This window comes from Macaca nemestrina, chromosome 7, assembly GCF_043159975.1.
Source record: "Macaca nemestrina isolate mMacNem1 chromosome 7, mMacNem.hap1, whole genome shotgun sequence".
Classification (NCBI taxonomy): Eukaryota; Metazoa; Chordata; class Mammalia; order Primates; family Cercopithecidae; genus Macaca; species Macaca nemestrina.
In genome coordinates this window covers 19,635,843-19,663,650 of record NC_092131.1, presented here as the reverse complement: position 1 = coordinate 19,663,650, position 27,808 = coordinate 19,635,843, and the positions used below count along the sequence as shown (strand labels likewise).

The 27,808-nt window shown below is 41.1% G+C and overlaps 1 protein-coding gene across 3 annotated transcripts in view; it reads right to left on the bottom strand.

Moving 5' to 3' along the window:
- LOC105467586 (potassium two pore domain channel subfamily K member 10) overlaps positions 1–27,808 on the bottom strand; it is a 165,324-nt gene that overhangs the window by 29,219 nt on the left and 108,297 nt on the right. For all 3 annotated transcript variants that reach the window (XM_011717307.3, XM_071099759.1, XM_011717306.2), the window contains one exon: positions 15,362–15,522. In XM_011717307.3, coding sequence (XP_011715609.1) covers positions 15,362–15,522 — 161 coding nt within the window. The remainder of the gene's footprint in view (positions 1–15,361; positions 15,523–27,808) is intronic.

The window sequence follows — 27,808 nt, the reverse complement described above, 5'->3', positions numbered from 1 at the left end:
ACTCCATTGACATGAGGTTCCCAAAGTGGTGAAATTCATAGACACAGAAAGTAGAATGGTGGTCACCAGGGGCTAGGGGAGAGGAAATGAGAAGTTATCATTTAACAGGCTCAGAGTCTCCCTTTGGGAAGATGGAAAAGTTCTAGAGATGATGGTAGTGACGGTTGCATAACAATGTTAATGTACTTAATGCCACTGAACTGTACACTTAAAAACAGTTAGGATGGAACAGGCGTGGTGGCTCACGCCTATAATCCCAGCACTTTGGGAGGCCGAGGCAGGCAAATCATGAGGTCAGCAGATCGAGACCATCCTGGCCAACATGGTGAAACCCCGTCTCTATCAAAATACGAAAAATTAGCCGGGCACGGTGGCACACACCTGTAGTCCCAGCTACTTGGGAGACTGAGGCAGGGGAATCACCTGAACCCAGGAGGCAGAGATTGCAGTGAGCCAAGATGGCGCCACTGTACTCCAGCCTGGCAACAGAGCAAGACTCCGTCTCAAAAAAAAAAAAAAAAAAAGTTAGGATGGTAAATATTATGTTGTGTGTACTTTACCACAATAAAAAAAAAAAAAAACAGGCATAAAGGAATAAAGGAAACCTTGAAGTAGGCTCTAAAGTATCCTACTAGCCCCTGGGAGTATCTTATAGGAAAAGAGAACTTTGTAACAGTGAATGTGGCCAGGATGAAAATATTACATCTACAGAAAAAAGAAAGCCCAGAATGACATGGAAATTGATGCTAACTTGAAAGGCCAGTGAACTCAACTTCTGTGAGTATGGGAATCCCTTCTGAAGGTTAAAAAAAATTCCTCGATCCCCACACAACAATAGAACTTTTGGTACTAACTGATAGTGAGAAATACATACATATATACATATATATATATAAAGATACTATGAATTCAGCAATCACCCTTCAAAATGAAGTGAAATGAATCATTGATGGCAACCAAGCCCTCCACATACTTTTGGGAAAGGGCAGCCCACATGTTAAGGAGACATATTGTTCATTTTGTCCACTGGCAATGCTTAAAGCACAAAAGGATTCTCTGATCCTTTAAAACAACACCTCAGGCTCCTAGGGGCCCACCACCTACAGGATGAAAACTACAGCTGTCTATGAACAGGAGCCTAAAACTCAGCAGTAAACTTCCAAGACATAGTGCAAAACCATTAGATCAAAACCGTTATGATGCACGAATGCAGCTCCTCTCAGAAAATACAAAGCAATGCAGTCTCCCCCAGAAATACAAAGTACATTCCTAACAGGAATGCACATTTCCTGGGCTGGATGCAGTTCAGGAGAGTGCAGTTTGTTGGCAGCCCTTCCCTACACGAAGTCATCAGAGCCTGCTCAGCATGGGCCTGCACATGCTTGTCACACTGTCACCTCCCAGGGGAGTTGGCTCTTTGGGGTGATGGTTCAGAACTCTGGCACACCTCTCAATAATGATGTGTATTCTAAACATTTTCCCTTCCCTAAGGCAAAAAGTCATAAAGCTATCTAGAAAGTATCAATGACTACTGACATGCCAGTCATCTAAAACTTATCCTGCAGTGAACACATAGATCACACAGCCAGCTCCGTGATGAGAACACTCAATTCAATAAGGGCACCTCTCAATTTTCAGGAACCTAATTTGTTAAGTTCATTGCTTGCTTGGCTCACAGAAGTAACATGAGGCTAAATGTAAAAAGAAAAAAAAAATTACGCTGATAATTTCTTAAAAAGAGTTCTCTATCAGAGCAAAAAATTAATCTTTTATTAAATCAGTGCATTCCAGAGGAACCAAACTCACCTGGGAAAATTGGTGATAAAGCAAGAACACAGGAAATCATCCACCTATTATGCTGATTTTATAACACTAATAAAAATGTGATTGCTAATAGAATTCTTGCATTAAATTCATAACTCAAAAGCACCTGGAATCTTTAGATACAGTTTACCATGTTGTAGACCTAAAGCATCACTAGACTTTCACTAGCCCCAAAATGCAAAAATATAAAACCTTTTATTAATACTTAATAAAACCCCTGGGATTCTAAGAAGTGACTATCTCTTCAATGAGCAAGACCTCACTGATAATGAATACCCATAAAATTTTCTAGATAGTTTCCTCTATCAGAGACGTTTTAAGAGTTTCAGAAGCCTTAGGGAATACCAGCAAAATCTGAAAGATATGAGGAAATAGCTAAATGGCTCTTAAAAGGAAGAGATATTTAAGACTCCTTAACATAGCAGACCTTGAGTTTGGGACTGAGTTAAACCCCCAGTGGGAATTAAAATCTTGGTGGTGATGTTCTCAAACTCTGTGCTCTTTTTATTTTACTTTATTTTATTTTGTTTTGTTTTATTTTATTTTGAGACAGAGTTTTACTCTCGTTGCCCAGGCTGGAGTGCAATGGCGTCAATCTCAGCTCACCACAACCTCTGCCTCCCGGGTTCAAGTGATGAAGGCTCCTGCCACAGCCTTCCCAAGTAGCTGGGATTACAGGCATGCACCATCACACCTGGGTAATTTTGTATTTTTAGTAGAGACGGGGTTTCTCCATGTTGATCAGGCTGGTCTTGAACTCCTGACCTCAGGTGATCCTCCCGTCTCAACCTCCCAAAGTGCTGGGATTACAGGCATGAGTCACCACACCAAGCCATTCTATGCTCTTAAAACCATCAAAGCAGAGCACTGAGGCACTCTGATGAATTCAGAAAAAGAAGAATGTTTTGGAGGAAAAGGCCAGCTATCTCAGGGCACCAAGAGGCTTGGCTTAGAGCTGTGCATTTCCTCCTGTTTTTAACATTAAGCAGGTTGTACAAAGTGGAGCAATGGTGGAAGAACAGAGTGGAGACTATCTTTGCCTGGCAACTGCTCTTGCAGAGGTGGGTCAAAACAAGTCAGTTATTGGTACAGTACAGGCCTCTCTTTTATTAGGTTGGTGCAAAAGTAATTGTGGTTTTTGCCATTACTTTTAATGTCCTATAGTGATCTCAGATTATAAACCCATCTTTGTATTAGTCACATAGCAGCAGACATGAGCAAGGGGACACCTAAATCTTAGATTAACCTCCAAAAGAAGAGAACACAAAGAAAGAGATGTTAGCTAATAATGAGCTGGTATTAGGGAGCTAAAGCAGGTACATAAAGAATCAGAGGCTATGATGCAATTCAACACACTGCGAGAGGGCATAAAGTCGGAAAACTAAAATCCTTTTAAAGCAGATAAAGACAGGCCCAATATCTTTCTCTCAACTAGCCATTTTTATCTATCCCCAGGTCTTACTAAACCTTTTGTGAAGGCTCCTCTGAGCCATCACATGCTATGCCTACATTGCAAGAGAAAGAAGAAAGGATGTATAGTGGAATGATTGAGTCTATTCATGCACTCTGGGGCAGGGAGACCAGGTTTGGAATTCTAGCTCTGTCATTTATGGCTGTGTGACCTTGGACAAGTCACAGAACCAGTCTAAGCATTCCGATCTCATAAAATTAAGAAACAATAATGATCTCTTTGGCAGATTTACTGTATAGCTTACTCTAGGAAAAGCCCAGATAGCCCAGCATCTGGCACAATAAACCCTCAAAACAGATGAGCGACTCTATTAGTCCATTCTCTCGCTGCTACGAAGAAATACTCGAGACTGGGTAATTTATAAAGAAAAGGGGTTTAATTGACTCAGTTCCGCATGGCCAAGGAAGCCTCAGGAAACTTACAATCATGGTGCAAGGCACCTCTTCACAGGATGGCAGGAGAGAGAATGAGTGTCAAGCAAAGGGAGAAAAGCCCCTTATAAAACCATCAGGTCTCATGAGAACTCACTCACTATCACAAGAGCAGCATGGGAATAATCTCCCCCATGATTCAATTACCTCCCACTGGGTCCCTCCCACAACACATGAGGATTATGGGAACTACAATTCAAGATGAGATTTGTGTGGGGACACAGCCAAACCATATATATCAGCGACCTATATCTAGACTTTGGTACCACAGGCCATAATACTCAGTATTATCTCAACAAAATCCTCTCAGACAAATGACAGACCCAAGGCTCCCTACAAAGGTTCCGGCATGCAGATGTTCATGAATAATTTCCTACCCCAAAATAACAATCAGATTCCCAGAACTTACCTGTGATCAAAGTTTGCCAGGGGGAAAAGAGAGAGAGAGAGAGAGAGAGAGAAAGAGAGAGCGAGAGAGACTCTGTTAAAGCTACCTGGAAAATGTTTCAATGTTAAATGCTATCCAGGCAGTATTTTAAGTAGTTCTATTTTAGGCAATGTTTGACATCTTTACTGGGCATAGAAAAGAGTGAAGATGCACTTTAAAGCCACTGGAACGTTCTATAGTGACCTCAGAAGACAACAGGAAACACCAAAGGGATACTGGCCAATTATTAAAGGTAAGCCAAGAAAGAAGAACCATACATTAGGTAAGTCCCTATGGGTCAGTTAAAGTTAGTGCTGAGATGGTTTGCCTAGTGAAGAATAAGAGCAGAACAATTTATCACTATGTGGACTCATCAGCGTCAAGTCTCCAAGCATTTTTGCCTTATTGGTGAGAAATGATCCGATTCCCAGAGTATAAAATCTCCAAAGCCCTCTTTAAGGACCCATCTGAGAGAGGAGAGTTCTGAGTCGGAATGGCACTAGCACTGAAAAACTGATTAGGACCATTGGTGGAGTCACCAGGGCACGTGTGAAAGATTTGGACAGGGGACCAGGGCATGCACCTGGTAGTCTTTGGGGCGATTGTCCCCTTATATCCCAGTATAGCTGTGATCAAATTAACTAGGGCAATTTTGCCCCTGAGGGCACATTTAGTAATGTCTGGAGACATTTTGGCTGTCATAACTGTGGGCGGTGATGATGCTGGCATCAAGTGGGTAGAGGCCCAGGGATGCCACTACACATCTCACAATTCGCAGGACAACTCCCACGATAAAGAATTATCCAGACCAAAATGTCAATAGTATCGAGGCTGAGCAACCCTACATTACATGAAGGGAGGAAAGAAGGAGCCATCCATGGAAAAACTGTCATGGGCTGTCATTAAGAAATGTTGTGTAGTCTGTTTTGTGGATGTCACATATGTAGGTCACCCCAAATGTACATTCTGGCCCTATCAGTAAAGCTACACAAAATCTTAAACTAATTTGGAACAGACCTGGTTGATAAAGCTTTAAAATTATTTGCATTTTAAAATAATTACTTCCTACCTTCTTGCCTCTTAGGAAAAGGAAGAAAGCAATTGTTCACATTAAAACCAGGGTCTTTTCTCTGATAAAAAATAAACTCACGGCAGGGCGTGGTGGCTCACGCCTGTAATCCCAGCACTTTGGGAGGCCAGAGGGCAGATCACAAGGTAAGAAGTTCAAGACCAGCCCGGCCAATATGGTGAAACCTCATCTCTACTAAAAATATATAAAAATTAGCCAGGCGTGGTGGCATGCGCCTGTAGCTGCAGCTACTCAGGAGGCTGAGGCAGGAGAGTCACTTGAACCTGAGAGGCGGAGGTCGCAGTAAGCCGAGATTGTGCCACTGCCCTCCAGTCTGGGCAACAGAGTGAGACTCTGTCTCAATAAATGAATAAATAAACTCACATTATCAAGTAACATTAATCCTACTGAGTTATTTGTTAGGAACTTATAATATGGTAAGTACTAGGGCAGGCATGACATAGAAGAAGATACTCGAGAGACATATGGGCACTCGTAAACTGAAGTTCACCAATATTGTGTCTTTTCTACACTACTGAAAGACAGCCATTTCTTAACCTAAAGCCTCAGCCTACCACTCTGCCCTCCTCCCCTGCCTCTCTGGGCGCAATGCTGCTGTGCATAGTCAAGACCCTTGAACCAACAGGTATTGGAAACTGTAGCTGAACCTACAATGCTGAAAATAACACCCAGTTTCCAAAATAGGGATTTTGATCTGTTTGAAATAATAATTTTTATTTTTTTATTTTACTTAAAAAAAGTTGTAGAGACAGGGCCTCATTCTGTTGCCCAAACTAGAGTACAGTGACGTGATCCTAGCTCACTGCAGTGTCAACCTCCTAGACCCAAGCAATCCTCACTCCTCAGCCTGCTGAGTGTCTAGGACTACAGGTACTCACCACCACACCCAAGTAATTTGATTTTTTTTTTTTTTTTTTTTGAGACAGAGTTTCACTCGGTCACCCAGGCTGGAGTGCAGTGACACAATCTCGGCTCACCACAACCTCTGCCTCCCCGGTTCAAGCGATTCTCCTGCCTCAGCCTCCCAAGTAGCTAGAACTATAGGCACACACCACCATGCCAGGCTAACTTTTGTATTTTTAGTAGGAACAGGGTTTCATCATGTTGGCCAGGCTGGTCTCAAACTCCTGACCTCAAGTGATCTGCCTGCCTCGTCCTCCCAAAGTGCTGGGATTACAGGTGTAAGCCATCGCACCCAGCTCGATTTTTTTTTTTTTCAGAGATGGGGGTCTCACTATGTTGCCCAGGCTGGTCTTGAACTCCTGGGCTTAAGTAATCCTTCCGTCTTGGCCCCCCAAAGAGCTGTGATTACAGACATGGACCACTGTGCCTGGCCCTTGAAATAATAATTATTTTAAGTTAACCCTTTTACTGCTGAATGCGAGCTCAAAGATGCGTTGGCAGAAACAGAAGCTTCCTGCCAATTGTGTTCTTAAAAGCCTCTCCTTGATCCATGCCAGGCACATGGCAGATGCCTGCAGGAGTCTTTGGCTTCTGCCACATGCCCCTTCCTGGAATCTAAAGTGGTTGATCAGTCCACTAATTTAACCTTATTAGCATTTTGAGATTGTCATCACTTCCATCTTAAACATGTGGCCTGTTCTAAATTTTCCAAGTAATTTTGGCACTCATAAGTCTAGGGTAATGTTTTATTACTTGTCAGTGACACCCAGAATCATTTGGATCCATAAGCAAATAAACATTTCTGCCATATCCTTGGCGGGGAAAAAAAGCCAAAAAAAGAAAAGGTGTCCCTTGGTTTTACAGGAAATATCAGAAAGCCTGCTGATCCGAGCCAGATAAAAACAAGCAGGTACTTCCTACCAGAGTCCAAAGTCCAGCTTGGAGCCAAGAAAATGAGAACCAGTCCAAAATTTGACTGGTTTTCCTACAGCATCCTATCAAGTGACAGTCAGCCTGGCCCAGCAAGACAGCTAGCCCACAGCAGGGGACAAAGAGGCTGCCTGCTTCCCAAACCTGCTTCAGAATCCAATGTCAGCCCTCCTTCATCCCAAATAAGCAGATATTTAGGATGCTAACTGCCCAGATATTTCCCTGGGAACTCAGGAAGAATTATTTTTACTTTGATTGGCATGGTATACTAAAATATTCTAAACTCCGCATTGGTTTCATAGTGTAGATTAATCTGACATTAATATTTTCAGCCCACCTAGAAGAGGTTAAGGCAGGATTAGTGGTTCTAATCCAGGTCCTACCACCAATTCACTGTGTGAATCCAGGCAAGTCACATCATGGGCTGCATTTTCTCAGGTGTGAAATCTATGAGTCTCACAATAGTAGTATTACCCCCAAAGAGTGATGCACAAACGACCTGGAACTAAATTCCTGAAATGCTGGTCACCCTAGAGTGGGACCCAGGAGTGCATCTTAGAGCATATGTACATGACTATATTAGTGCTCACCAATTTTAACATCTACTACTATTCTTGGAGATAAAAGAATGCATTCCAAACCCCCTTTGCAGTTATGAACAGGGCCTGGTAACTAGATCCGGCCAATGGGCTCTACCTGAAGGACAACACTCTGAAGAGCCAGCATGCAGCGCTCAGTTCTTTCCCCTGCCCTACTAACCCCTGAGCCTGAGAAGCTGCCTGGGTTGCAGCAGATCTGGCAGGAGTGGGAGTAAGCTGTTTGTGATAGGCTGGCTTATCCTGATTGATTCAAGGATCCCAACAGCCACCTAATTTATGACAAGGAAGAGAGAAGACATCTTCTCTATGAGTGGTCTCTGTGGCTAGCAGTTAATTGACATCTATGTGAGACATTGTCATTTGCTTACTCCAACCTCTTTGCTAACAGAATTCTAATTTTGTTCATCACAGCAATGTGTTCAGCCCCAAGAGATGAAACATGATTCCTCTGCTCCTTAAGCATTGGAATCACCTGTAGAGCTTGGTAAACACAGATTGCTGAGCTCCAGCCCCACCCCTGCCACCACCACAACTTTCAAAGAATTTTCATTTCTAACGGGTTTCCAGTGGATGCCGATACTGATGGCCCAAGGGATACTGAGGCCTAAGGTTGAGGGACCAAACTTTGAGAATCACTGGTTTAAGTCCATCATGGCAATACCATCGTCCTTTGTCTGATACTTCCTTTCCTATCCTCCCCTGCAGATGCTGATGTGATCTCATTCTGGTCAATGAGACAGAAGGGGAAATCGACAGGGTAACTTCTGGGAAAGATTTTTCTTCCATAAAAGGAGCTGATGTCAACACAATATTGAAAAAGAAGAAAAAATCTGGAGGACTGACACTAACTGGCTTTAAGACTTATTATAGAGTTACATTAATCAAGACAGTATGATATTGGAGAAAGAATAGACAAATAGATCAATGAACTAGAATAGAGAGCCCAAAATAGAACCACATAAATATAGTCAACTTATCTTTGACAAAGGAGCAAAGGCAATAACATGGAGAAAAAAATAGTGTTTTCAACAAATGGCACAGGAACAACTGAACATACACATGCAAAAAATATGGCTGCAGACACAAAGTTTACACCTTTCACAAAAATCAGCTTAAAAATGATCACATACCTACATGTAAAATGCAAAAGTATAAAACTCCTCGAAGGTAACATAGGAAGAAATCTACATAACTTTGGGTGTGCCAATTACTTTTTAGATACAACAACAAACACATGCTCCATGAAAGAAATAATTGATAAGCTGGACTTCATTAAAATTAAAACCTCTCCTCTGTTAAAGACATTACCAAGAGAATGAAAAGATAACCCACAGACTGGGAGAAAATATTTGCAAAGGATATACTTGATAAAGGATACAAAGGATATACTTGATAAAGGACTGTAATTCAAAATATACACAATACGGCCGGGCACAGTGACTCACTCCTGTAATCCCAGCACTGTGGGAGGCAGAGGTGGGTAAATCACCTGAGGTCAGGAGTTCAAGATCAGCTTGGCCAACATAGTGAAACCCCGTCTCTACTAAAAATAAAAAAATTAGCCCGACATGGTGGCACATGCCTGTAATCCCAGCTACTTGGGAGGCTGAGGCAGGAGAATCACCTGAACCTGGAAGGCGGAGGTTGCAGTGAGCCAAGATCACGCCACTGCACTCCAGCCTAGACGACAGAGCAAGGCTCTGTCTCAAAAATAATAATAATAATAACAACAACAATAATAATAATACGCTATACATTAAAACTCAACAATAAGGAAACAAATAGCCCAATTAAAAACTAGGCCAAAGACTTTAACAGACACGTCACCAAAGAAGATATAAAGATGACAAGTAAGCATCTGAAAAGATGCTCCACATTATACATCATCAGAGAAATGCAAATGAAAGCAAGATACCACTACACACTTAGAATGGAGAAAATTCGAAAGACTGACAACAGCAAATGCTGATGAGGATGTAGAGCAACGGAACTGTCATTCATTGTTGGTGGAAGTACAAAATTGTATAGCCACTTTGGAAGACAGTGTGGCAATATTCTTGCCATGCAATCCAGTTATCACACATCTTGGTATTTAACCAAAGGAGTTGAAAACTTACGTTCAACCAAATAACCTGTGCACAGGTGTAATTCATAATTACTAAAACTTGGAAGCGAACAAGATGTCCTTCATTAGGTGAATGGATACATAAACTGTGATACACCCAGAAAATGGAATATTATTCAGCACCCAGAAGAAATGGGCTACAAGCCATGAAAAGACACAGAGGAAATTTTAATCCATATTTAAGTGAAAGAAGCCAGTCTGAAAAGGCTACATACAGTATGATTTCAATTACACGACTGTATTAGTTCATTTTCTTGCTGCTGATAAAGACATACCCAAAACTGGGAACAAAAAGAGGTTTAATTGGACTTACAGCTCCACATGGCTGGGGAGGCCTCCGAGTCATGGCGGGAGGTGAAAGGCACTTCTTACATGGTGGCAGCAAGAGAAAAATGAGGAAGAAGCAAAAGCAGAAACCCCTGATAAACCTATCAAATCTCATGAGGCTTATTCACTATCATGAGAATAGCACAGGAAAGACTGGGCCCCATGATTCCATTACCTCCCCCTGGGTCCCTCCCACAACACATGGGAATTCAGAGAGATACAAGTTGAGATTTGGGTGGGGACACAGCCAAAGTATATCAATGATATTCTGGAAAAGGCAAAACTATAATAAAAACATGAGCAGTTGTCGAAGGTTAGGAGAGCAGGATTGAAGAACAAGCAGGGTACAGAGGATTTTTAGGAGAGGGAAATATTATGTATGATACTATAATGGTAGATGCATGTCATTATAAATTTGTCCAAATTTATAGACTCTACAACACCAAGAGTGAACCCTAATGTAAACTATGGACTCTAGGTGATAATTATGCATCAATGTAGGTTCATAAATTGTAACAAATGTGCTAGTCTGGTGGGGGATACTGATAATGAGGGAGACTGTGCATGTGTGGGGGCAAGGGGTTAAGAGATATCTCTGTACGTTGCTCTCTATTTTGCTGTGAATATGCAACTGCTCTAAAATAGAAAAATTTTAAGGGAGTTCCTTTTGTATTTCCTGATATGAGGTTGGGTGAAAACGTGCTATTTGGTCATGAAGCAGCCATCCTGCAATGTGAGTGACAAGTCTGAGGATGAAGAGTCACCATGCCAAAGAAAACAGAGCAGAAAGAGGTAACAAATCTGGATACACCTGACATTGTGGAGTTGATAGCACAAGCCTGAGTCAACGTACCTCCAGGCTTCTTGCTATGTGAGATAGGGTCCAAATTCTTAACCCATTGTTAATCAGTGTTGGGACTGTGAAAATTGTCAGAATCAAAATGAGGTTACTTGTGTTTAAAACCCTGACAAACAGAGTCTGGGAAAGCCAGGAAGGAAGGGTTCTCATGCACAAATGCCTGATTACAAGAGCTATCATAAAAGACTGCAAAAACTACAACCTTGCACAAAACCCATCACCGCCTTATGCAGAAAAGTATGTCTGCGAAGACATCTACCCAGCAACTGCCTGTCCAACCTTGGACTGGCATCACCCTTGTTATTGATCCTTGTACTCAAGGATAATTAGCTCAAAACAATTATGTAATCCTCCTCATTTTTCCTTTAAAAAACCCCTTTATTTTCTTTTCTTTTCTTTTTTTTTTTTTTTTTTTTTGCTTTACCTCCCTGAATGCACACATAGTTTAAACTGGCATGTATGTTACCACTGCAACACCCATTCCTAAGTAAATATCATTTTCTTTCAATGAGCCTCTCTCTGTATGTTATTTAGGGTGACATAAATGGTGTCAGAAGTGGGATCAAAGTGAGTGCACCTTAGAGGAATGAGAGGTCCCTGGAACTGAGTGCAGTACTGACTGAGCCCTTTCTGCTCTCTGCTTCTGTCCACTGCTGCTTCTGTCTGGGTGACTCTCCTCTCAGATTCTCAGACTCCCTCCCTTTGGTGAGTTCTTTTTGACTTTACATGTGATTTGATTTGGCTGAAAGGTGCCTTAAGTAAAGAATTTTTCATCCCTCTTTGGTCTATACGAGGGGTTTTTATTTGTTGGCAAGCACTTTCTGGTAGAAAAATATCCTTCTGCGTTGAGTACTCTGGTTTCTACAGAATTTACATTCTGTCTTAGTGGCATGTCTTTTCTGGTGAATTCACTTTTGGTTCTTTCTGTACATCTAGCTTAATATTTTATTTGGTCTGCACACCTGGCTTAAAAAATTTGTGTGGCCTGGCATGGTGGGTCACGCCTATAATCCCAGCACTTTGGGAGGCCAAGGAGGGCGGATTGCCTGAGGTTTGGTTATTACACACATCTGCAAATAATTTGGCACCTTTACTTTTACCTTTTCTTTGTTTCTGAACATCATCTGAGAGCAAAATTAAACTAAGTTTAATTTTAATAAACTAAAATTCTAAGTGGTGGTGCAAGAAGGCCATTTAAAAGTGTTGTTTTAAGCTTCTATGTTTGTAGTCATATATTACACAGCAATAGAAAAACTAATGCAGCAGCAAAGTCCTAAATCAGGGTAAAGTGACTATAAGCCCTTTCGGAAACAAAGCTAAAGCTATATTCTCTGATCAGCTTATGAGCAATAAAGCTAGTAATTTGATCTCCATCTGACTCCTCCATTTCACAGTTAGTTCTGAACTCCAGAGGAGAAGAAAGAATTTTTATTTATTCATGTCATAAAAACTCCAATAGTCAGGCATTTTATTACTCCACAACCAAAAGCATTTCTAAGTAATCCAATACCCCTCAGCAATTCTTTAAAATGAGGATCAGACCTGGGATGTGTTGGAAGGACCCAAACCAGGGTCACCTCAGGGTTCAGACATCTAGAAGACCAACTTTATATTTATTTTATTGATTGATTGATTGATACAGGGTCTCACTCTGTCATCCAGGATGGAGTGCAGTGGCACAATCTCAACTCACTGCAACCTCCACCTCCTGGGTTCAAGCAATTCTCATGCCTCCACCTCCCGAGTAGCTGGGATTACAGGCACGCACCACCATGCCTTGCTAATTTTTGTATTTTTAGTACAGACAGGGTTTCACCATCTTGGCCTGGATGGTCTTGAACTCCTGACCTCAGGTGATCCACCCACCTCAGCCTCCCAAAGTGCTAGGATTACAGGTGTGAGCCATCATGCCTGGCAGAAGGCCAACTTTAGATTTTATTTTTACTCCACAGTAAATCCTGTCTTCCCAAGAGCTGAGGGAAAGCATAACAGATCAAGAGAAGGGCTTAACACTCATTGAGCAGATGAAATACATAAACCTTCCCCCATGAGAACTAAAAATTCACAACTCCAAGCTTTGTTAGTTTATACAATTTTCACTTCTCAAATAACCACCTAAACATAATTGGACTTTTAAATGTAGTTTAAATCAGTGGCAGAAAACTTTGAGATTTTCTACCAAAACTTTATATGCAGCAAGCAAACTGCTGCAGGATCAGTTGTTTGTATATTTAGGAAGTGTACTTACATTCCCCCTGGAATTTGGTCACCCTTTCCAATAGCATCCCTCCAACACTTAACAAATGCATTCATTGTGCGCTGCCAATTCACTAATATGCAACTGTCTCGCCTTCCTAAAAGAATCCTGATCTTTGATGGTGCTGCAAGGAGCTGAGCGGACAATCAGCAAAAAAGATGAAATGTGAGGTTTCTAAGGCTCTGTATCGGAATCTGTTGATGATGCATTTGAGAGGCAGTTTCAAGGGGAAGGAGAACCGTACACTCTATTTGTAGTCTGAAATTCATTAGGGGAGACTAAGTCCCTAAATTTAGTAGCAGATGTCCAAATGATTGCAACCTCTTCCGTCATTTCGAATATAGTAACTAGAATTTTTTCTGCTAAGGAGGATTTCAAAAACTTTTAGTCCAATCCTTTCCTCTACAAATAAGGAAACAGAGCTCTAAAGAAGCTACGTAAAAATAAAAATGCCAGATCAGTCATTTCCCCAACTGAATCCTGTTCTGAGTGTTCAATCCACCAGATTCTTTTTTCTCTATCACAGGGCCATGAGGCAGCAGCTAAGAGGGTGCTTCCAAGCAGTTCAAAACAGTTCTTGGAGACAGGGCTGCCGTGTCTGGTTTACGAAGACCTAAACATCTGAAAAGCAGGGAAGCTGAGCACTGATGGTTTCCATGGAGACTACTGGGGAGCCCAGGTGCACAATCTAATGAGACCACCGGCCAGCCAGCATTAAGGAGCAAAGGCTGTGGGACATTCCAGTAAAACTCACACACCACAGAGCTCCTCAGATGAAACCCGAATGAGTGTCTAGCTTGCCCATGAGGGCTTCTCTTGCAGAGACACGCTGAAGCTCTGGGCTCTCTACGTCTGCTCTATGACAAGTTCTTTTCCACACATTATTTCATTTAATCATCACCAAAACCTGACAAAGTAGATTCAAATTGTATCCCCTTTTGTGGATGAGTAAACTGAGGCAGCTGACCAGAATGAGTGAGATTATAAATGGCTCACCCAGCCATGGTGACTCATTCCTCCCATTTTACTCTTTTTAAAAAGCCTCTGAAACTGCTCATCTGAAAGCTCTCTTGCATTCTTCTAAAGAGAAGTATAAGCCATTATTGCAGAGACAGCCTTGAACTCAAAGTTTGAGAGTTCTTACAGGGTGAAAAAGCACAGCTTTAGAGCTTCCAGCTGATCTTGTCTTTGGCCACCATTCCTAGATCCTAGAAAAGACCTCAAAATGTCATTTTTAAATATTAAGTCATCATAAGAAAGCATTCCCTGAGGAAGGTTTGAAAGACTTGAGAATCAGGTCAGTACTGAGTAAGAGAGCAGAAATGACCTTACGCCTGAGCAAAACAAGTGTTCTGTGAAACCATACGAATGAGTGTGAGTTAAAGGGCACTGGGAACCCCAGTTTAATCACTCAGCCACTCATGCCTGCAACCGACGCCAGGAATAATTTATTAATTTTAATTTTAGTAAATAAATTCCTTGAGTTGAGATAGTTGTTTCTTGTTTAAAGATAAATATTCCAGAAAGGAAAAAACCCACTAAGGCAATAGCAATCATCGACAGTTCAGTAGGAAGTAGTACATCAGGATGCCATTTCTGAGGGAGCACTGAGCAGTGAGAGGTGGGAGAGAGACAGACCATTAGGAGACAGGTGCAAAGCACAGAGCAGTGTCTGGAGAAGTTAGGCGTCTGGAAGAAGCAGGATTAGCCTAAAGACACTGTGCTTGAAAATAAAATGGAGTGAGGGAGTTCCAACAACAAAATGGATGGATTTACAGTTTTCTACTTCATTACAAACACAATGAGGAACCCCATCTTCCATCTTTAAGGAGAAACTAAGCTTGTTCCACCTCTTCAAAAAATCTGTGTTGGCAAATCCATACTTAACCCTCTTGTGTTGTGATTGCAGAAATACCACTCTAAAATAGGAAGCTACTCAAAGAAGGAAGTTTAGGTGCAAGATCTTTGACTTCCATTGGCCAAAACAGAAAATACAATCATAACATTAAAATTATTCCATTAAAAGCAGATAATGCCCCTTTACTGCCTCCTGGATCCTGTCAGGCTAAAGCCAACTGGATCGCAGTGGTTATAATTTAAATATGATGCAGTACTCACTCGAAAGACCTTCTCCACTCTTGCAATGCTTTTCCCAAAGATGGTTCCAAGTTGGTCTCCAATTCCAGCCAATAAGAAACCAAAGAGTGGAATTCCAAAGATGGCATATAAAATACAAAAGATTTTGCCTCCTTCAGTGCTCGGAGCAATATTCCCATACCCTGGTAAGAAATATTAAAAAGAGGGAGAGTGGCAGAGACATTAGCATGCTGACCAAAGAACTCACAGACTTTTTAAAAAGTTTGTACATTCCCCCACCTTACAAGCTTTAGGGAGTAGAACTTCATTTCAAAGTCCCTATACAATTCGCAACATTGTTCCGTTGCTTCTCTTCCTTCTCCCCTTATAAACAGTTTTAAGGTTTCTTGGATATTAACACATTTTAGGAAATTCATGGTCACTCAGAACTTTCATTTTCATTTCTGACAAAAGGTAATACCACCTTTTTCGGAAACACCAAGCATCATGGGCATGTCTAGTTTAGTGAGACCTGAATGTGTGGGAAGGAATCACCATTGCACTTCTTAGACTTGACAAGAGCTTCTTTTTCACAGTCTTACCCATAGGCTCCACCTGGACAGATTCTGGCTGTCTTCAAGGGTGATGGGTACTCCATATTAAAGAGGAAATGTGGTCTAGTACAAAGTTAGAAAGGACTCATGAATTGTCCAGCCCTACCCTGGGAAGTCTGAAAACAGGAAAGAATAGGGAAGGGAAGGCTTTGTGCTGTCTCTCCCCACTGCCAGTGAAGTTTAGCCCCATCTGGTTCTTTTTTTCTCTTTACTGGGAACTCCACCTCATCTCTGAGTCCTGCCTCTCCTCCCAACCACCTCTTGCATTGAGGGTAATAAGGTGCTAAAAGTTTATTGATGGATGTTTAAATACAAGAGAATCTTTTTATAGTCCAGTCTACTAATATGTATTTCAAATAGTGCTTTGAATATACCCACATCTGCATTCTTAAGAGTACTGCAATTACATAAGTAACTTACGTACAATGAGTACTGGGCTTACCCTATATGGATGAGGCTAAAGAAAGTATTGCTGGAAGAAAAAGGCCTATAGCATTAGCACACTTTATATGGAGATGAAAGTCTAAATTAATTAATATTCATTTTGTGACAATTGATATTACAATCTTATGTTAAAAAAGTATCTAGACAGTAATCTAACCATTCTCCCAAATCTGGGTAACTTATGTGGGGCCTGTTTCTGAATCCATTCAATGAGCGAGTTATTGAGTCCATGGTTATTGATAGGTTGGGAAAGCAACATGATAAAAAATAATGTTGATGGTTAGTCCATCATTCAGCCACCCACAGGCCTACAGAACTCACGGTTGCTTTCTGCCTTCAGGAATGAGTCACCTGGATACTTTCCTTGGCAATCTTCTGTTCTGAATCATTCAAACCTCTTATAATAATCTAAACGACAGCTTCCATTTCTAAAACGAGTGTTCAGGCTAGGCTTCCTCATCTTGAACTTCTTTTACTCACCAGGATTTTGATTTAAATATCCAAAAAAGCTCTCAGAACTTTTCTCAGGTATTTTCAGGAACTTGGGCAAAATCATTTTTCCAAGCATTCTCCTCTAGAATGGTCGAGCTGACATTAAGCTAGCCCTATTGAAAAGGAAACAAATGAGCCTCTACAGTTTCACTTCACGCAGGTTTATGGTGACTCTTGGAAACTTCCAAGTAACTTGTGAAAACACTGAAGATCCCAGCTTGACTGACTCACAATAGCCTAACTTCGGGGAATGTAGGTTGTCCAAGTGTCTCAGAAAGAAATATATTGCAGACATAGGCAAACAAATGGAGGCTTGGAACTGGATGAATAGGCATCTCATTAATCCTGACAAGTGCTACACCCCCTTCCTCCAGCTTTCAGAGATGGCAACCCCCACCTCCTGGGTAAGACGCTGTGACTTACCATGGAGCGTCAGGGAGAAGTGAGATGAAAGACCCGATCCAATTCCACCTCACACTACCTGGTTCTCTTTAGGCCCACTTAACCTCTACAAATCCTAGCGTCAGAGGTACTCAAGGAAAATGCAGGGGGGAAAAATCAATGGACTGTAAAGTACTTTACCAATGCAAAGTATTATTATTATTATTGTTATTATTATCACAATTGGTTCCTTATTTGTTCAGTGTTTTGTTGACTAGAACACAAAAATAAAATTAAAGCTAAGTTCTTGGGTAAGAGCATGAGTGATTCAATACTCAAACAAGCCTTTAAATATATTCACAGTCATCTTTCTTTGGTGACGCACTGCCGAGTGGATAGAAAGTCATCATGCTTGAGTGATGCTGTATCTCATGCATGGGTGCGTGTGCGAGTGTTTTTGTGCTCCATGCCTTTGGTGAACTATAAGGAGAGACTGTTTGACCCTCAACCCTGTCACTCTGGGAAAATTCCAGCACTTACACTTTGGAGCTTTGCTCTGAGGCAGTGGGAAGACCACATTTCTGGATCTGGGGATTGAGTTACATCCCGCCTGTCTGACTGCCCTGCCCATCCTTCCAGAATGCTTGGGTAAAACTTTGAAGTAAGGTGCGACAGTTGTCTGTAGGCTCTAGAACTAGAGACTACACAGATTTCTGTTCTGATTCTTCTATTTACTAACTCTCAGGTCATAGGCACATTCTTAATCTCTCTCCCTCACTTTCTTCATCTAAAAGACAAGGCTATTAAAATGCCTACCTATAGCTATTAAAGATTAAATGAGTCACATGCAAAGCAAGAGTTACATGTTAAGATTAAATACCTGTGAAATATAGTGCAAACTAAGCACCCAGTGGTAGCAATTACCAGTTTGCCTTGTGCTTTACTGTGGGAAGGAATTGTTTCTGAGCAATATGTCTCCAGGAAAACTCAGTCCCAGAGAAAACAGACGGTTGATTCCTATTTTCCCTCCAGAAACTTCACTGTCCTCCCATGGCACCCACAGCACCAGGTGGTGACTTTCAGCAGAAGACAACCAGCTCCACAAGGGCAAACAGCCAATGAGAGGCTGTAATGAATGCACAGTACCAAGATGAGCTCAGATCTGTTCACCTCTGGCTAGAAAAAAGTTCCATGTTTTTCATGAAGAGAAAGCTGGCATTTAAAGAGGAGTTGTGCCTGAGGAGCGCACACAAAGGCTTCCATTTGCTGTTTATGTGCTACAGTCAAATCTTTGCCCAACTGTGTGTTGTGCAGCCCTACTTGTTTAGTTGAGAGTGTGCTTCTTATTATGGTCACCAGTCTGTCTGCGCAGGCAGGGCTGCTTTGTGGATGTGCACCCTGTGCAGTCCCATGGGGCCCACACTTAGATGGATCCAGGGCTTGCATTAGTGCTCTAAGCTTACCATTTTGATGTTTTAGCAAGGGACCCAACTTCAATTTGTAGTGGGTGTCACAAATTATGTAGCCAGTCCTGGTGAATCTAACTGGACTCCATTGCTTACTAACTATGAAATATTGGGCAAGTTATTTAACTTCTCTGGGTCTCAGTCTTCTCATAGATAAAATGAGGTTAATAACAGTACCCACTCTGTGTGGTTATGCAGGATTAAATGAGATAATGTATGTGGAGCACAATGCATGCTAACTAGTAAGAACTCAGTGAATGTTAGCCATGGTGATTTCTCTTTCCAAAGCCACGGGTTAAACATCCCATCTAAATCAAGTGTGGGGGCTCACACTCATAATCTCAGCACTTTGGGAGGCCAAGGTGGAAGGATCACTTGAGGCCAGGAGTTTGAGACCAGCCTGAACTATATTGTGAGCCCTTGTCTCCACAAAAAAAAAAGTTTTAATTAGCCTGGCATAGTGGTGCACACTGTAGTCCCAGCTACTTGGTTGGCTGAGGCGTAAGGACAGTTTGAGCCAGGAGTTTGAGGTTACCGTAAACTATGATCACATCACTGCACTCCAGCCCAGGCAACAAAGCAATACCTCTTCTCTGAAAAATAAAAATAAAAATAAACATCCAATCCAAGTGCTGGGTAAGTACCAACAGGTGCCTTGATAGCTTGATAGGGACAACCCTTAAATGAGGCTGCCAGGCAAGTGATGCAGTGACTGGCTACCACCTGGGTCCTGACCAGAGGCTGTCTCTCTGATGTGGGTAGAGTCCGGTGGCTCAATCTGAAAATGCCTCACAGACTAAAATCTAATCGCATTTCACAGGTATTGGTAAGAACCTGATCCCTCGCTGCCCTTCTACAATCACAGCTTGTGAAAAGCATCTGCACGTAGAAGTGAGCATCATTGATCCAGCTTAGAAAAGCTAGTTATGGGGGACCCACCAGCAGAGCCAATAATCGAAGGCAGGTGGGACTTTCTCACATTGAATTAGTTACTGAGAAAGGGACTAGGGTGCAGGTGCATCCCTGACATTGACTGAGCAGAGTCTGCTCTTCTTCTGGTGTGGCTACTGGTCTGGAGAAGTGCCTGAAGGTATTCTGTTTGCTATACACTTGTAAATCTTTCCATATATCTCAGCACAAGAAAAACCTTCTTCAAAAAGAAGTGCTTTGATATCCTCAGATAAAAGGCACCTCTGATACTAAGGAGTAGCGCTGCTTTTCAGAAAAGATTCTATTATTCCCAAAGTGTCTCTATACACATTCTACCTAATGAACACATTTTTTACGTCTGAAAAGTACATAACCTTAAGCTGCTCATGAGAGCCTTTCTGGAAAGAAATTTGACAAGGCTTTAAAAAGGTCATTTCCTTTGACAGAGCAAACCCTTGGTAATCTTTCCAAGGAAACAACCAGAGATGAAGACCACACTTCACAACGTAACACTATGGTGTTACACTATTACAAAAGTAGAAACAGCTTAAACTTCCAGCAATATGTAATTATAGTGTGAATAGTGGATCCAATAGAAACCATCAAATAATACGCTTTTCAAAGAACTTTAGTAATATGCAAAAATGTCTGCAATATTATGTTGCAAATTTTATGATCGCAAGGAAATAGGCCAATATTTGTGTATTTCACAATTAATGAAAACACAGCTCCTCAGCTCTCATGGTTCCTCTTTCCTGACTCCTAACTAGTGGAAAATTGCTCAGGAAGAACTGGAAGAATTGCTGGGCTCTGAGTGTTCTTATAAACCTTGTGACCACATGCAACAAATGAATTTACCACTAAGTAATTGGAAAAACAATTATTTCTGCACCTCATTATTCTTACTTACATTGTATTAAGGGTTTCTTTGGAATTCTCTAACTGTATGACTCTATCAAGATCCTCTACTCTGGAGTTAAAATTTAGCCAGGGAAATGGTGTTCAACTTACAATGCATTATTTTTCAATTAAAAGAAAGAAAGAGTGAGAGAGAAAACCGTGTTTTCTAAATTAAATAGAACAAGGACCCTATCTCTTGTGTTAACACTGTACCTTGATACTGAAGTGGACTTTGCATTTTACTTTTGGTTTTGATGCATATTTGTTTTGCAGTAGTTTCCTGTTCAGCATCCACCTTCCTTCTGATTTTTGGGAAAGACCCCTTTCCTGTGCATAATTGGTATGACACAGTGTCCTGCCTCCCACCACAGAGGAAACAGCCTCCTAGGCAGCCAGGATGTGTGCACATGAACAAATAGGATGGTTCTGCCTAAGACTTTAAATCAAGAGTCCATGGCTCAAAGATGATGGCAGATGGCAGCTGCAGCAGCCAGCAGGCTCAGTCACTAGCTGTGGAGGTCAGAGGATATTCACTGGCCCTGCATGAGCTCTGATCCAAAGTGTGTATTGGGATGTTCTCAGTTGCAGGTAATAGAAAGCTCAATGCACAGTTGCTTAAACAATGAAAGAAAATATGTTGACCCCAGTAAATAGAAGGAGGTTTAACATTTATTTCTTAACACTTTCTGGGTAGCTCTATCCAGAGCTCAAATGATGTAAGCGAGACCCCATTAACCACTCCTCTTTTTCACTCTGCTTCTTTAGTGCTTGAAGAATTCTAGGCAGAACAACCTAAGGGGAAAAAAAATGACTGGCAGTGCCTTAGGCCTGTCTCTTTCCAGACTTACCTTTAGTAAGAAAGGGAGGTCATTTCCTCCAAAGCTCCAGCAAAAGCCCCTAATCCAAATCATATGTCCATCTTTGAACTAATAATTGTGGCCAAGCACTGGATTTCTTAGTCTAGACAAGGTGATTGTTCACCTGAGGCCTGGGGACCAAGCGTGGGGAAGGGAATCACTGGGGATATGACAACGAGGACATGGGTGAGTAAGTGTATGGAAGCCAGGCAACAGAATCCAAGGGCTAAGAGCCATTTGCTCAAACTCAAAGATTCCAGTGTAAGTACACACACAAAAAAGGGCAAAAACTGTTGCATATCAAACATTCTTCATTAGGCAGATAGAGCCACCATTCCTCAGTCGCATAATATTGTGTGGATCAATAAACATAGCTGTTCAATAAACTGAGTTCCTGGATTCCTAACAAGATAACACAATAAACACCATTAATGCGCCTTCCAATGTAGCTATAGTGTTTTTCAATGCAGCAGACAGATCATTCATTTAGCCATGTCCTAAAACAAGAAAATTAGGAGTTTCCTTCAATATACACTAATGTCTCATGAATCCAATACTGGGTACCAGAGAGCGTTTTCCAAAATGTACTTCTTGAAGTGGCCCAGACTTTCTCAATTTTAATTGGTTTACAATAAATCCTCCTACAATGCATGACGCTTTTCCTCAGGTTAACAATCTGCTGAACACAATGAAATCTGACATTGTTCTTCTTAGATCTACTACAGCAATGCCCTCTGGTGTTGTTCAGGTTTCTAATGCTTTTCCCCTTATACCAAATGATGTCAGGCCACCCAGCTTCCTTTGTTGGATGCTGTGAGTCTGTGGATTAAGCTGACTCAACCTGGCCTAGAGTGCCAGAGAAGGCTTCTAAGTCCCAGACCCACTGTGTCATGGGCATTTGAATACTTTTAATAGCTAACATCAATATATTTGCAGATTTGCAAGTGTAAACCTAGCATGTCATATAATTAGAGTAAGAGCCTTTCTAAATAAGAATGGCAATTTTCCTTCATCCAAAATGTTCTTGTTGCATATAACTTTCTGGATTTCACCTAGAAACAACCTAGGTCGTGAAGGCTAGATCTTAAAACCAAGGCAAAATCCTGTGCCTCTAAACCAACCGTTAGCCTCTGAAATTTTTGCCTGTACGAAGTTGATTGTCAAAACCGTGCCTTAGAGGAAAGAACCTCTCAAAAGGCACAGCTGGGCCTCAAAGAGCAGTAAGTCAGGGAGTTCCTCCTGGAGAGTATAAACAAGTTTTAACGAAGGAATTTCCCCCAGCAGGAGGGCGGGGGAGCCTCTCAATGCCTGTCCATCATTGCTGTGGACCAGTAACTGCTGGGTGTCTCTCCTCCTTCTGAATGAAGATTTTTATTGCAGTGCTACTTCACAATCGTATGTGGGCAGAAAACCCTCAAACTCATTTTCAGCAGAGCTGGAAAAAGGATATAATCCAGACATTCCAGCATATGTGTAAGAACTACCAAAAGAAGCAGAGATTGGACGGAAGCCATATGAACAAAAAATAAAGAGAAGAAGCTCGGAAAATGATGACAGGGCCCTAAAGTGGTAAATTTCAGAAAGTATCAGAAAATATCCAAGTATAAAGGTGAGGACCTCACTCTGAACTTCAAAAGAGAGGTCCCTGTTTTTACCAAGTATGAAACATAAGATAAAGAGGGATAGCAGCAGAAGCCACCCTGAACTTGATCTGGTTCAGAAAACAGGAGAGGTAGGACAGAAATAATACAGATGGACCCTATTTGCAGGAAACACTCTGTCACAGAAATGAAGAGAGTTAGGATGTCCTATCTGAAAGGTGGTATCCTGACTCACACTGCTCTCCTCTCCCCGACTCCATGAAATCATTTGGCAGAAAGCTGGTCCAGGAATATCCAATTTGCTTGGGGCCAGGTATTTTAAAAAGAAGTTGACCCAACATAAATATAAAACTTCCATAAGAAAAAAATGTGAAAAGAGTAACAAAACTTACCAATGGATGGAGATGCTCACCAGAAAAATGTTTCCAAAATCAGACAAAAATTGTGACCAAGTATGAAATAATTATCTCTAAGAATCTTCACAGGGAAGCCAAAAAGCAGAAATTCAAGAAATCCGTGGAAAATTGAACAAGTGAAAATGAAATGTGAGCTATGAAATTCAGGAAAGAAACAGGAAAAGGAAAAAATTCCCTACTGATCACAAAAAAAAAACAAAAAATAAAATTGGAAGGAGTACAGGGCAGCATAGGTATTGTGGAAAACATACAAACAAAAGGAATAGGGAGAATAAAATAAACAAAATGAAAACTAAATTTTAAGAGTTAAAAAGTAGAAGAGAAATGAGAGACATAGAAGATGAGCAAAGAAGTTACAATATATATATAGCTGTAATCGTCCAAAAAACAAAACCAAAACCACACAGCAAATAAAATGTTTAAAGATGTCAATCAAGAAAACTTTACCACAATAAAACAGTCAAAACCTAGTAATGTTATCAGACGAAAGATAGAGAAATAATATTTGAAGTCACTGAACAAAAGGATGAAGCCACCTATAAAAGTGGAAAAAAATAGGCTGGCATCAGGTATCCCCCAACAGCTGCATGAAAACTGGGAAACAGAAGAGCAACACCGGTAAGACCAGTTAAAAAGAAAATGTGAAGTCAGGCATGGTGGCTCACACATGTAATCCTAGCACTCTGGGAGGCCAAGGCAGGAGGATCCTTTGAAGCCAGGAGTCTGAGACCAGTCTGGGCAACACAGCAAGACCTGGCTTCTACAAAATATTTTTAAAATTAGCTAGCCCTGGTGGTATATGCCACTTAGAAGGCTGAAGCAGAACAATCACTTGGCCCAGGAGTTGGAGACTGCAGTGAGCTATGTTTGCACCAGTGCACTCCAGCCTGGACAACAGAGCAAGACCCAGTCTCAAAAAAAAAAAAAAAAAGGAAAAGAAAATATGAGTCAACAAAATGGATTTCATTTTGTTTCAACTATCCTTCAAATGTTAAGCTACAACTGTGAACAATGCAAGATCTCACAGAATATTGCTCCCCTGAGCCATTCTTATGGCAACTACTTGAAGATCACTTTCAGCCAAGTAAGTGATCATGAGATAAACCACAGCAAAAGGAATAGAGATAAACATTAGTGATATCTAACTATAGAGCTATGACTAAAACAAATGCAAATATCAGGATAACAAATTAAAATGTAAATTACATACCCTGAGGTTATACAGGCATACCTCAGAGACATTGTGAGTTAGGCTTCAGACCACCATGATAAAGTGAATCACACAATTTTTTTTGTTTCCCAAAGCATATAAAAGTTATGTTTACATTCTACTATAGTCTATTAAGCGTTCAATAGCATTAGGTCTAAAAAAGCAATAGATGTGCCTTAACTTGAAAATACTTTATTGCCAAAAATTCTAATAATAATCTGAGTTTTCAACAAGTCATAACGTTTTTGCTGGCGGAGGGTCTTCCTTTGATGTTGATGACTACTGACTGATCAGGATGGTGACTGTTGAAGTCTGGGGCGGCTGTGACAATTTCTTGAAATAAGACAACAAAGAAGTTGGCTGCATTCATTGATTCTTCCGTTCACAATTTCTCTGTAACATGCAATGCTGTTTGATAGCATTTTACCCACAGTAGAATTTTTTTCAAATTGGAATCAATCCTCTCAAACCTTGCCACTGCTTTATCAACTAAGTTGACATAATACTCTAAATTCTCTGTTGTCATTTCAACAATGTTCACAGTATCTTTACCAGGCAGGAGCAGATTCCATCTCAAGAAATCACTTTCTTTGTTCATCCATAAGAATAAGCTCCTAATTCATTCAAGTTTTATCATGAGATACAGCATTTCAGTCACATCTTCAGGCTCTGCTTCTAATTCCAACACATCAGCAGTGGCTTCCTCTAGTGAAGTCTTGAACCTCTCAAAGTCCTCCATGAGGCTTGGAGTTTCTTCCAAACTCTTGTTAAGGTTGATATTTTGACCTCTTCCAATTCATCACAAATGTTCTTAATGGCATCTACAATGATGACTCCTTTCCAGAAGATGTTCAATTTACTTTGCTCAGAGCCATCAGAGGAATCATTACGTATGGCAGCTACAGCCTTATGAAATGTATTTCTTAAACAATAAGAGTTCAAAGTCAAAATTACTCCACCCATGGGCTAAAGAATGGATGTGGTGTTAGCAAGCATGAAAACAACATTTATCTCCTTGCACATTTCCATCAGAGCTCTTGGGTGGCTAGGTGCATTGTCAGTGAACAGTACTATTTTGAAAGGAATCTTTCTTCTGAGCAGTGGATCTCAACAGTGAGGTTAAACTCTTCAGTAAACCATGCTGTAAACAGATGTGCCATCATCTAGGCTTTGAAGTTCCATTTATAGAAGGCAGGCAGAATAGACTTAGCATAATCCTTAAGGGCCTTAGGATTTTCTGGATAGTAAATGAGCACTGGCTTCAACATAAAGTCACCAGCTGCATTAGCCCCTAGCAAGAGAATCAGCCTATCATTTGAAGCTTTGAAGCCAGGCATTGACTTCTCTTCTGTAGCTATCAAAGTCCTAGATGGCACCTTGTAATATAAGGCTGTTTTGTCTATAATGAAAATCTGTTGTTTAGTATATCCACTTTCTTAGCTAGACTTTCTGGATAACTTGCTGTAGCTTCTCCATTAGCACTTGCCACTTTATCCTGCACTTTTATGTTATCAAAAGGCTTTCTTCCCTTAAATGTCATAAGCCAACCTCTGCTAGCTTCAAACTTTCTTCTGAAGCCGCCTTACCTCTCTTAGCCTTCATAGAATTGAAAAGAGCCCTCTTGCTCTGATTTAGATTTTGGCTTAAGGGAATGTTGTGGCTGGTTTGATCTTCTATCCAGACCACTACAATTTTCTCCATATCAGCAATAAAGCTGGTTCACTTTCTTATCATTAGTGTGCTCACTCACTGGAGGAGCACTTTTAATTTCTTTCAGGAATTTTTACTGGCCAGGAACAGCAGCTCATGCCTGTAATCCCAGCACTTTGGGAGGCCAAGGCGGGTGGATCGCTTGAGCCCAGGAGTTCAAGACCAGCCTCGGCAACGTAGTGAAACCCCATCTCTAGAAAAAATGTTTAAAAAAATAACCAGGAATGGTGATGCACACTAGTAGTCTGAGCTATTTAGGGGGCTGAGGTGGGAGGATCCCTTGAGCCCAGGAATCAAGGCTGCAGTGAACCATGATCGCACCACTGCACTCCTGGGTGGGTGACGCAGAGAGATCTTCTCTCAAAACAAAAAAACACACAGAATTTCCTTTACACTCACAACTTTGTTAACTGTTTGGCAGAAGAGACCTAGCTGCTGGCCTGTTTCAGAGTTCAATGTGCCTTCCTCACCAAGCTTAATTATTTCTAGATTTACATTTAAAATGAGAGACATGCGACTGACTCTTCTTTTCACTAGAACACTGAGAGGCCACTGCGGGTTATTAGTTGGCCAAATTTCAATACCGTTGTGCCTCAGGGATCTGGGATGCCTGAATGGCCAGCTGCTGGAACAGTCAGAACATACAGCATTCATTGATTAAGTTCACCATCTTCAAAGGGCATGGTTTGTGGCACCCCAAAACAATGACAATTGTCACATCAAAGATCACTGACCACAGATCTCCTTAACAGATATAATAAAAAATGAAACAGGTTGAAACTATTGTGAAAATTACCAAAATGTGACAGAGACACAGAATGGAGCACACGATGTTGGAAAAATGGCACCAATAGACTTGTTCAATGTGGGATTGCCACACGGCTTAAATTTGTTAAAAAAAAAAAAAAAGTAAAAAAAAAAAACTCAGCATCTTAAAACACAATAAAGCAAGGCACAATAAAGTGAGATACAACTTATATAGAATGATACCATGAATAAGAGTGGATAGTGGAAGAGGGAAAGGAAGTTGAGATGCTAAGTTCACTGACTGCCTTATATGTAATAGCTGAGTGCCAAGAGTTATCATTTAAAGCTGGCAAATCATATAAGAGAAACATAAGCATGTTTAATCATTTAAAAGATGATGTCCACCAAAACTTTGTGTTGGAAAAAGAAAGAAAAGAGTTATCATCACCCATTATGGGGATCAAATACATGCTGGTTAACAAATAGAACACTAAGATTATTATATGCCATTATACTTATAAAGTTAACCCCTAGGCCAGGTGTGGTGGCTCACCTGGGAGGCCAAGGCAGGCAGATCACCTGAGGTCAGGAGTTCGAGACCAGCCTGACCAACGTGGTGAAACCCCATCTCTACTCAAAGATACAAAATTAGCCAGGCATGGTGGTGGGCACCTGTAATCCTAGTTACATGGGAGGCTGAGGCAAGAGAATCGCTTGAATC